The following is an 11,470-nucleotide window of genomic DNA, read 5'->3' as shown; positions in this document are numbered from 1 at the left end:
TCAATTTGGATGGATTGGACAGACCAGTAAGACATATTAGATTGGATTAATCCGGTCCAAAATATTTATTAGATGGGATTGGACCTGGTCCATAACAAATTTATATTGGATTGGGTTGGATTAAGCCAATATCTGGTCCATTGATATAAGATAAGAATATATGTGTCAATGGACCGGCTTTGGGTTGAAATCAATATAAATTAAAAAGAATTTGAACAGATTAGACGGTCCAGACATTAAATTGGACCGATCCAGATTAGTCCAAAACATTCATTGGATTCAATTGGACCAGACCAAATTGGTCCAAATCACTATTTGGCCAAAAACTGTTGATTTGATCAACAAATTGCTAATTTGGGCAGTTGAACCGTCAAACCATTTGACCCGAAAATGGTTTTTGGCCATTTTTTGGGTTTTTTTTTGTCAGAACAGATCATCCATTTGAGCCAAACGGTCAGACTGCTCAACCCGAGAACCGAACCTAGAACGATTTCCTATCCGGTCCGGTTTTAAAAACCTTGCTTTTAATACACGGAGCTTAAGTTTGCTTTGTACAGTTTTTTAGAAATTGCCCCTTAGCGGCTCAGAAATCTATTATATTCTTAATGCAGTAGGAGGTGTTTTATGATTCGTTTTGGGGGTTCATTCATCACATCAACCAATATTTGAATTTGGTCAGATTAATTCAATCCATTTGCAGCCCTATTAATTTTCTATCAAATCAAACACAGCATTAAGGAATCCAATTTCTTAATTCATTAATACTCCAATAATAGACATGAATTCATCTGAGATTCTCAATTCTTGTGAAATTTTGATGTCATTTCCCTTGATCAAATAACTTGTGCAGAATTGCAAACGATTAATTCTCAGCCTCAGGTTTTCCTGAAGACCCAAGTTTAGATATTAAATACACCACAAAAGCCATCACTGCCATAACAGCTGCAACCATGTTCAAAATTCTAGATTCACACAGTCCCATAACTCGACCACCAGCACCAGTTATTACATTTTCAGTCGCCCCATCCAAAGTTCTTGCTTCACCGTTAATGGCTTCTTTTTCTTGCTCTTCCTTTTCTTCATCAGAAGTTTTTCTAGCATCAACAAACTTATCATCACCCTTCTCTTCTTCCTTCTTCTCTGAAGCTTTCTGGCCCACATTGTTAGCATGAATCAGCCTTCCGTTCTCCTTCATTCCTTTATCATCAGCTTGAATGTCGGGTTTGGGTTCAACTTCGGGCTCTGGGTGGGCTGGAGCAACTGTCTTTGGCATTACAATTGTAAGTACTTCGGCAGCGAATCTTGCTTGAATGCCTCTCGTCCGGCAATTTCCAGCAAGATTGAACTCTTTCTGGAAACGGATCCATCTGTTGTCCCTGAGCGGGTGCTCCCCGGAGATTGTCAGGGTCTTGGATCCAGCAAGTTGGACCCTTATGTGATCCTTTTTAAAGCCTGCAAGATCGATAGGTGAAACCCTTTTTTTTTTACCCATGAGCCATGATAGTTCAACACTCTTTCTTAGTTCCCTATTGCAGTTATTATAGTATCGCGGGTTTGGGTTGGTTATTTTAGCTCGATGAATATCCACAATTAGGGATGTCGAGTGTCGGGTTTGGTGTAGGGTTACGTTACCTTGACTCTCCTGCGTCCAGATCCAAAAACCGTAGGGTGCAAATGGATCGGAGAATGACCCGATCCTGTATCCGATCCTATTTGATTGCATCCGTATTGTCCCTATTCGGATCTTTGGGTCGGCTAATATGATCAGATCATGAATCATATCGGATTCGGATCAAGCCCCTATTCGATCTGATATATATTATATATTTATAAATATAAATATATATAATACATATATTTTTATAAATTTATTATATTATTTATTTTTTATAAAAACATGTATATATAATGAAAATATTTGTATTTTTTGTTTTTTATTTTAAAAATTAGTATATTTTATTTTTCTTTTAATAATTTATTAATTTAAAAAAATAAATCGGATCAAATCATATCCAAATATTCAACTTACCAATAGGATTCGAATTCAAGTCAAGTCCTATCAGATCCAATCAGATCTTCAAATCGAATCGAACAATGTCATTCGAATCCAATCCGATCCATTTGCATCCCTTAAAAACCAAACACGACCCAAATTCATAATATGTAACCTCCAAACCCGATCTTACCTTATAGGGGCTAGGGTTCAACATGATACTAACCCAACACGACTCACATTCTTTCAATTATCACATCTTGAAAATCTAAAAAGCCATATCTAAGTTGAAACTTAATTTATAGGTTATAAAATGTTATTTTTCTCTTGTAAGAAGAAAAATTAAATAAATATGAAAAGAAATCTCAAATTTTTATGAAGTTATAGAGTTAGAAGTTAACAAATTATGAAAAAAAATCCTAAATTTTGATGAGGTTGTGGAATTAAAAGTTAACAAATTAAACTAACATTTTTAAAACTGACCCGAAGAACAAACCGATCAAGGGTCCGGTTCCCAGGTTCAACAGTCCGACCGTTCGAACAGTTAATCACCTGGGTCAGTGGTTTAGTAACCAAAATTAATGGCTTTTGGGAAAAATCCGGTTTTGAAAAAAAAACAGAACCGGTACAACCGTCCAGTCCAATCTGGTTTTAAAATGAATACCCTTAAAGGTATCATGATCTAACTGGACGGGTCACCAACACCTGAGCCCAACTTGAGTCAATGAATCAATGCCCTAACCTGATCTTATATCCAAATATACCTGACATCCCTACCCACAATGAAACTACAAGCACATATTAACTTTCAACCAGATGCTAAGGCCTTGTTTGGATAAATCTTTGCTTTTTGAAATTTGTGTTGTAGAGAATAAAAATGAGCCAAAAAGTATTTTAAGTAAGGTTTTGTTATAGAAGCTTTAAAGGGAAAAAAAAAAGAGAATCTATTAGAAAGATAGCTATTTTTGGGGCTGAATCTTTGATGGACGGCTTGGGATAAACCACTTGAAGAATATTTGAAGAAAGTCAATTTTGTAGATAAAAGACAGTTATTTGGGGCTTTTCTGTGGTGTAACTCTTTGGATGGGGTCCACATCATATTGCCGTAGCCGAAAGCCATTGTTTGAAATCTCTCATAAAACGGGCGACTCCAGATCCGGATCTCCTGCCCACAAGAACTATGCCGACATCTACCTCTGTGAATTGGGAACATCTCCTCCTACATAATATTATGTAAGAGAATGAAATGTTCTCCATGTATAGCTGCAATGTTATGTGTAGATGTGGAAAGAGTTTTCTGGACAGGAGATTGGACTCAAAACCGGCACTTACTTCAGCTACCATTAAGATGTATTTGGGGTTTTTTGGTTTTTCAATATAAAGCTACTAAAACGTAACTTCACCAGAATGTCATTTCTTGGTTTAATGAAAATGCATTTCGGTTTTACGGGTTTTTTACCAAACATAGCTTCTAGGCTTTTGTGTGGGGCCAACATTGTAAAGCCAGAAGCTACTATATTTTAAAATCACTTTTTTTTTTCACAACAATTGCGAATGCAACTTAAATTAAAGTCACGGAATTGGAGCAGAACATGAACCTGGTAGACGAACGTGGAGAACGTCAGATTCAGCTTCTTTCTTCCATTCCATCGTGGGTTGGAAATCTTCATACACGCGAGCCCTTTTATCCATCGGATGGATTTTTGTGTTGTTCTCGATCTGGCGAGCAACGATGAAATCCTTGAATGGAAATGGAAACTCTAAGAGCTAGGGTTTTATAGATTGGAAAATTCCTTCGTGGGTTTGGTTTGAAGTAGAAGTATTCTTTTTTGGTGTCGTGGGGTTTGTGATGTGAATTGTGATTAGTTATTTGTTAATTCCTGCACGAGCAAGGTCATAAAAGGTTCCTTGTTTTCCTTCCACTCTACTAATAAGCGTTGCAAGGGTGCTAAGAGGTCTCAAGGGAAACATTGATGGAGTGATTGAATTAGTTGAACTTGATAGCTATTTTATGTGGAGTTCAAATCAGCCCCCCACAAGATTGTTCCTGACAAAGCTCCACAATACAATCTCGCCGTGTATTGAGAACGTCTCCTGATGATGACATCATCATTTCTGAGATTATCATCGAGAGATGTTTCCAATACATGACAGGGATGTGCTGTCGAATGTTGTGCGGGGCAATCTTGTAGGGGGTTGATTTGTTCTTTTTTATGCGATGGGATCTCTTGCAACCAAAATGTGTAAAAAAAACATTATGTACATGTCTAAGTCAAAATCAATTTAGACGGATTGGATGGATCAATGAGATATATTGAATTTTATCCATCCAAATTTAATGGTCCAAAGTAGGAGTGCTCATTAATAATCAAAAAATTGAACCAAACCAAGAAAACTGAACTGAAAATATGGTTTCGGTTTTCAGTTAACCTAGAAAACAACTGGTACTGGTTGTGGGATTTGATAACTTCCACGTTAATGCTCGAACAAATTAATCAGCTAATACACAAACGAGCCAGCCCTGTTATATTTATAATTTTATAATATATTATATATCATTTATTATTTATAATATGATATTATATATTTATATAATATATATTATAAATATAAAAAACCGAAAACTGAAACTGACAAACCGGTTAACTGGTCCTACCGGTTTGGTTTCGGTTCAAAAAAATACAAAAACCAATATGACCAATTAGATCTTGGAATAATGCCCACGGTTCGGTTAACTAAACCACGACCAGTCCCCTAGTCCAAAGTATTTTATCGGATTAACTTGGACCTGGTCCATCAAGTATTTATCGGATTGACTTGGACCTGGTCCATCCATAACAGATTTATATTGGATCGGATCGGATTGAAACAATATACAGTCTGTTCATTGGAAATAAGAATGCATGTGTCATGTGTCAATAAGGTAGGTCTGGGTTGGCACCAATCTAAATTAAAAAAACAATTTGAACAGATTGGACGGTGTAGATGTTGAATTGAACTGATTTGATTAATTGGTTTAAAATATTCATTAGACTAGATTAGACCTGGTGGGTCTCAGACTTTTGTGAAATACGAAATCACAAATCATATTGGAAGTGTGTTGAGTCAATTTTTATGGGGAGTAGATATCTATTGCATTTATGGAATTCGAATATGCTACTCAAACCAACCTCACAATGTGTTTAAGTCGCACATCAAGAACATCTCTCATACTTTATTTGACATTCATGAGAATATCTCTCGCACACCAAGAACATCTCCCACACATCGAGAATATCTCCCGTACTTTATATAAGTGTGAATGCAATGTGAAACTTTTGCAAATATCACACACATTGTTCTTGAAGGGGATGTACAGAAGATTACTAACATCCTGTTAGATCCTCAATTTAAGGTCCCATGGTGGCTTCATACAATCATAGCTGATTGCAGGAGTCTTTTGCGAGGATTTCAACAAATCCATATATCCTACATCCCTCGTACAAGCGATAATGCGGCTCACACTTTGGAAAATTTTGGTTGTACTTTGTCTAGGACCCAAACTTTGTCAATCTCTAATGGTAAAGTTGGAAATGTAACTTCAATTATTACTTCTCACATCATTTAATCCCCTCTCATTAAGTCTTATACTTAAATTATTAATTCTCATTTCCTCTTATTAAATTAGATTTGTTTCAATATTTTTAACAATATAAACCCATATATTTTATAATTGACTCAAAAATAAAACCATTTTTAATCCAAGTGGTGGCTAAGCAATTCAACCATCTGAATCAAAATTGATCAACCTACGAAGTCATAGTTAGGTAATAAAATTTTTAAAATAGAAACACATATAGAAACTTACAAAAAATATAAAAAAATTAGACACATTTATGACATTTTTATTAATTATATTTGATGTTGCTCTATCCGAGCTGGTGCATGAACTGAGGTTACAGCCAGATAGTCCTTTACCAACAGGGCAGAGCCAAGATGGAAGGATGGAGGCGAGATGGAAGGACGGTGCCGCGCTTCAAGACCTATGATCAAGAAAAGAAGTCAGAGGCCTGAGGAGTTTATCCCCAGGTAGGCACTTCGACACTCAAGTTAGTAGAAGGTGGTGGATGGTTGGGCCAAGCAATGAGGGTGCTGGTCCGAGCAAAATAACAGTATGGGTGCTAGAAGTTGGAATCCCTTACCTTGAGCGAGAGATACTTTTTATAACCGAAGGTCCTGTCCTAATTGGATTAGGCTTCCAGGGCTGCCGAGATGAGGTTAACCGCCGAAGTCTTAGGGATAGAGTCCTAATCCCTAGCGGAGTTGTCCCCATCCCTCTCCTGTTCTTGGTCGTACTTGTCCACAGGGCGTGGAACTGATGTGGTTGAGAGGATTGTTAGACAGTTTTTGTATGCCCTTAGCTTCAATCTGATTTGATGTACTTTTGTTATTTAGTGGAAATAAATAAAGTGCATGTTTGATTCATGTTGTTTGGTTTAATTCTGTGTAAAACCCTAAAACTGGACATTTATAGAGACTCATGTTAGTTTTAAATGTTCACAGCCGTTGGATAAGTCTAGGGAGATTTATCATGCCAAGGTTGATGCTGGTGTGCCACCAAGTGTTGGGATGGCCTATCTCAGCCATCAGGGTAAGACCCGAGGCACATGCAGTATGGGATTACTTGAATCCTTGAACCGGACCAGATTTCCAGTATTGCCCTGGACATTGGAGATAGATGGGCAAAACTAGAAAGTTACACCTGACCCCTAAACTCGATTATGACACTTCACTAGGTGTTGGATCAGGCTGCCTTTGATATGCCAATCAGTGAGATCCTTAGCGGGGATCAAAACCTGGGTATGTTGGGGCAGTTTGAGAATTCATCTGAGTGGGTGATCGTAGTGACAGAATCAGCCACTTTGTCGGACAAAGGGTAATGATCGGGAATGCACTCTCTCTGATGGAAACCAAACTGCTGGCAGTTGATTTCAATCGTTGGAATTTTGTTTTGCAAAATTAATATATTTATATATATATGTACGGTTTCAAATTGTTTGCAAATAGTTTTTCCCGGGATCCATGTGAGAGGAGAGTGCGGCACTATTCCTTGTAGCCGAGGGAGAGGTCCTCTCTTGTCGGGCAGTGCTTGATCATTAAGGGCTGAGAGGTTTAGTGTAAGACCATTGAGGATAATACCTGATGGGCTAATCTTGCACCTGCCCACAGTCCCTGGGTTTTTATAAGATGGCGTGGCCCAGGGACCACTTAATGTAAGTGTTGGGCCCATAGGGTCCATATGATGGACTCAAGGGGTTCATTGAGTTTTTCAGTGAATTCGGCTGGGCCTTGTATTAAAGGCTGGGCCGAACCCATGTGGTTGGTGTGTAGATCAATGCTTGGGTCCCATGCCATACAGAGAAGCCCAACTGGGCAGCAGATTGGAAAGTAATTAGACACTGAACACTTAATGGGCCAGAAGCCCATTTCGAGGTGGGCTGATATGATCACCCATCCTTGGGGCGAATCTGAGATTAATGTTAGTAAAAGGATTGGGCCTTTAGCCTTATCCACTCTTGGAGACCAAATTCAAATTAGATTTGAATCTGATAACCTCCTGATAAGATCAGGAGTAAGTTAACTTTATCTGCAGATAGAATTAAGATTATCCCCTATCCAAATACTGATTTGGATTGGGATAACTCCTAATTAGGAGGATTCTTAATCAAGAAGAAAGGAGGAGAAACCCTAACCAAGAAAGAGAAATATCAGATTTCAAACCACCTTGAAGAGATATAGGATATCTCCTGCGAATTGATGTAGGATCTCATTCATACTCCAGAAAAAGAAAAAGGCAGTTCAGCCTTTTCGCCTTTAGAGTTTTCCTCCTGCCGCCGCCATTTTTTTTGCAAGATTAGATCTTTGCAGAAAAAGAAAGTCAAGAAATCTGTTCTTGACATTAGTCTTGCAACAAAAACTAAAAGGATTCAGTGTTTAGTGTTTCAAGAGGATTCTTGTGAAGGATCCAGTGTGTAGGACGCACCCTGCTGGTTCTGTTCCATCCACAGCTGTGTCATCTTCAGCAGGAACGGATCTTGGAGCATTCTTTGGGCGTGAACACCAACTTTGGGAGATACTGCTTCTCCGGATTAGGTATATTCCTCCCATTCATCTTTTGGTACAGATCTGGTTTGATTATGGTTCAAGTAGGATCCTTGAATATTGTATTCTAAACTTAGGGAATATGATTCCCAGTTGGGAGAAGGTAGGAATTTTTTTTGAAATTCGCCCACCCATTCTGCAACCTTTATGGCGTCCATTAGATGGATCCTACCCTTCTTTCAAGAATAAGGTAGGGACTACGGAAGTAGCGTAGCATGGTCTTGGTCGCGGAGTCAATGTATGTCGTAAAGCTGGTAGGGCAATGCCAACATGGCATTTAAGGCCAGCTCAACCATGACCAACACCACTCCCCCAGTTCTAAAGTCGAGAAATGAAGTGCTCAGCCGAAGTGTAGCACGGAAGAGTACTTTAGTTCTCAACTGAGGAACTTGAAGTTGAAGTCTGGTTGAGCGTCTGGTCTACTTAGTATTTCTCAGTGCTTGCCAAAGTTCAGAATCTGCACAATGTGGGATGCAGTTGAAGAGTTTTCCGATCATCGGCTCAGGAAGATTTTTGTTATAATTTCGGAATCCGAACACCACTCCCCCAATTTCAAAGTCGGGGAGAGGAGTGCTTAGTGAAGGTATGGCACAGTCATCTTCGGAATCCGAGCTTATTTGGTGCTTGGCTACACTGTATCACATGAAGGCTCTTCGGTCTTTGGCTAAGGAACTTAGGTTTAAAACTTTAGAATCCGAACACCACTCCCACAGTTCCAAAGTCAAAGGGAGGAGTGCCTGGTCGGGGCACAGCGCAGACTCTTTGGTCGGGGACCGAGGTGTGTCGAGTTCGTCATTAAGTGTGTCGAGGAGGTCCAAAGACTTGGTTGAATCGGTGTTCTAGGGCGGACCGAGGAGGACTGTAGACTCGGTTGAACCGGTTCTTTGGGAGAACCGGTGTAGTTAATGCTTGTACCGTCTCCAAAACAACTTGTCAGGAACGTCGCTTCGATTCCCAAGGTTTCACGCCTATAGTGACAATCGTGTCGATTGACCTTCCCATGCTTCGTCCAAGCGACAATTAATCTCCGTCATTGATTTGGCTTCAATCCGTGCCTTTGGGGGTTATAAAAAGAGGAGGAAGGGCATTTCTCCTTTGTCATTTGTGAGAGAGATTGCTTAGGGAGCTCGACAAGGGGTTGTTGGCATTGCTCGGTTTCTGCTCTAATTCCACAGCTTCAAGTTCGGTAAGATGTCTTTCCCTTCTTCTTCTTCCAGTTTTAGTGTTTCCAATTATGAATATGAGGCCAGGGAATTTGAGGGGATAGAGTCGGGGAGATCCGCCAAGGTCGAGGAGGCTGAGGCTGGTCCTTCAAGCATGGAAGTATAGCTTCCTACGAAGGCTGGTCGTCGGTTCGGAACCACCCCTTGTAGTCTGACTCCCGGGGACATGGCTTGGATCCGAGCCCTATATGATATTCCCGAGTTGTTTGAGATGATATGTCCTCAGTCCGGAGAGAGGCCAATGGATGCTCAGCCGGGCAAGGTGTGTGTGTATGAGAGAAGCTTGGAAGTCGGGCTAAGGTTCACTTTGCACAAAGGGGTAGCCAGGGTATTTTAATGGTATCGGTTGTTGCCAGTGCAGCTAATGTCGAACTCCTTCAAATTTTTGCTCGACCTCATGTCATATTGCTTCATTTGTGATGTCAAGCTGACCCTGTGTATGGTGAGTTACCTTCTCCAACTAAAGCATCACCAATAGGGTTACTACTATTTCTCGGCTAGGAAGAATATCAAGGTGTTGGTCGGGGGCCCGTCCTCAGTGAAGCACTGGAAGGAAGGGTTTTTCTTTGTGCTTTATCCCAGGGGCCTACCTTTCCTAGCTATGCTAAAGAAGCCAAGGACAAGGGTGCAGCAGCCCAAGTGGCATAGGCTTACCAAGGAGGGAGGTCGGCCCTAAACATGATTGGTTAGATCAATGTCATGGCATACATGTGTTCCGAGATGTTGATCCTTGTCGAGCTGAGGCGTAGTGTGGCCGGTCTATCTTGCTGCTTTGGTTTACTTGTCAAATCTCTTCTTTTTTTAACTTAGGCCTATTTTGTCACAACTCTTCCGGTGCATGTGTGGAGATGGCAATTGAGGAAGAAGAGGTGGTTCTGCCGCTGAGGTGAAGGGGAGGTGTGCGGTCTCAAACCCCGTCAATAGGTGGTTCTGCCGCCGAGGTCTTCAAAGAGAATGTCCCGGTAGTAGAAGAGGACTCGGCACCAGGGTGACGGTGAGGATGTAGTGGTGGTGGACACGGCGGAGGCCTACCCATTTGCCATTCCTCCCTCTTCGCGGATGGAAGTCGGGGGGAATAGCTTGGCCATCCACGTGCCGCAGTGGACGGTCCACTCCAAAGATGGACTCGAGATGAAGGGGGTGCCCGAGCAGCTTCTCCATGGGCTGATGATGACGGCTATTAGTCAGGAGGCCAGGCAAACTGCGAGCAGCACTCTGGAGTGTTCACTCATTTGGGTTGCGGCTAAGGTAAGTCCATACTTGCTTCTTGTTTTTACTTAGTTGGGATTTGTTCATGCTGACATGTCTCTTTCTTGTTCGCAGAATGCGTGCTCAGAGATCATGCTAATTGATTATCTTCGAAGCTACGGAGTTTCTATCAGAGAGAGCACACCAAGCTCCTAAACCTGAAGGCCTAGTTGACCGATCTTTGGGTGGCTGGCAAACGCACTACTACATTGGAAGCAAAGATTGTTGGGATGAAAGCCCAGATAGAGGATCAGGCAAGCATGATGTGTAGCCTGAAGTAGTAGATTATTGATCTGAAGGCGGAGTAAGAGTGGTTGAAGAAGGAATCCAATGATAGGGAGGCTCAAGCGGTGACCCAGTACAAGGCCTCGTTGGAGTACCGACACGATATGGATGACATCGCCTTGAGATCTTACGATGCAGGGTTCAATGTGTTCCGGAGGAGAGTGCTACGCCACTACCCAGACATCATCAACATTGCGTAGGCTTGGGACCCTTATGACAATGAGACCCCACCTGCTGAGGACAATCTTGTCATTGATGAGCACGATGGGAGTAGGGACGGTGAGGAAGGGGAAGAGGTTGTGGACCCTCCTGTTGAGGATTGAGCTGCCATGGAATTCCTTATGTTTTTGCCTTGTTGTTGTTGGGCTCTTTTTATAGTGGCTCGGTGTGCCGAGCATGAAATTATGTATTAACTCTAGTAACTTAATGAGAAGTTACTTTTCCTCTTTTCTTTTTTTCAAAGTAGTGGTCCTTAGTCTTATCACGATCAAAGTTAGGAGTTGGCCGAGATCTTTGGTCTCTGGCTTGCATGGCCGGAGTGTGTTCCGAGCTCTCTTCTCTCGGGGATGCTCAGTTACTG

The 11,470-nt window shown here is 41.1% G+C and overlaps 1 protein-coding gene across 1 annotated transcript; it reads right to left on the bottom strand.

The window, feature by feature from the left end:
- Positions 1–734: 734 nt before the first annotated feature.
- On the bottom strand, positions 735–3,734 carry LOC148871967 (uncharacterized). The gene is made up of 2 exons (XM_088973686.1): positions 3,592–3,734; positions 735–1,452 (listed from the first exon to the last, which is right to left on the bottom strand). The coding sequence occupies exons 1-2, from the start codon at positions 3,683–3,685 to the stop codon at positions 863–865; spliced, it is 684 nt and encodes a 227-aa protein (XP_088829812.1). The 5' UTR covers positions 3,686–3,734; the 3' UTR covers positions 735–862.
- Between the last annotated feature and the right edge of the window lie 7,736 nt (positions 3,735–11,470).

The sequence above is a fragment of the Nelumbo lutea genome, chromosome 2 (assembly GCF_056320005.1).
Source record: "Nelumbo lutea isolate HS-2025 chromosome 2, American lotus-T2T, whole genome shotgun sequence".
Taxonomy (NCBI): domain Eukaryota; kingdom Viridiplantae; phylum Streptophyta; class Magnoliopsida; order Proteales; family Nelumbonaceae; genus Nelumbo; species Nelumbo lutea.
This window is presented reverse-complemented; position numbering and strand designations above follow the sequence as displayed.

Coding starts and splice junctions, on each gene's coding strand:
- LOC148871967 (XM_088973686.1), bottom strand. CDS start 3,685: ATGGATAAAAGGGCTCGCGTGTATGAAGATTTCCAACCCACGATGGAA. Junction 1,453..3,591: donor TCTCCACGTTCGTCTACCAG/GTTCATGTTCTG, acceptor TCGATCTTGCAG/GCTTTAAAAAGGATCACATA.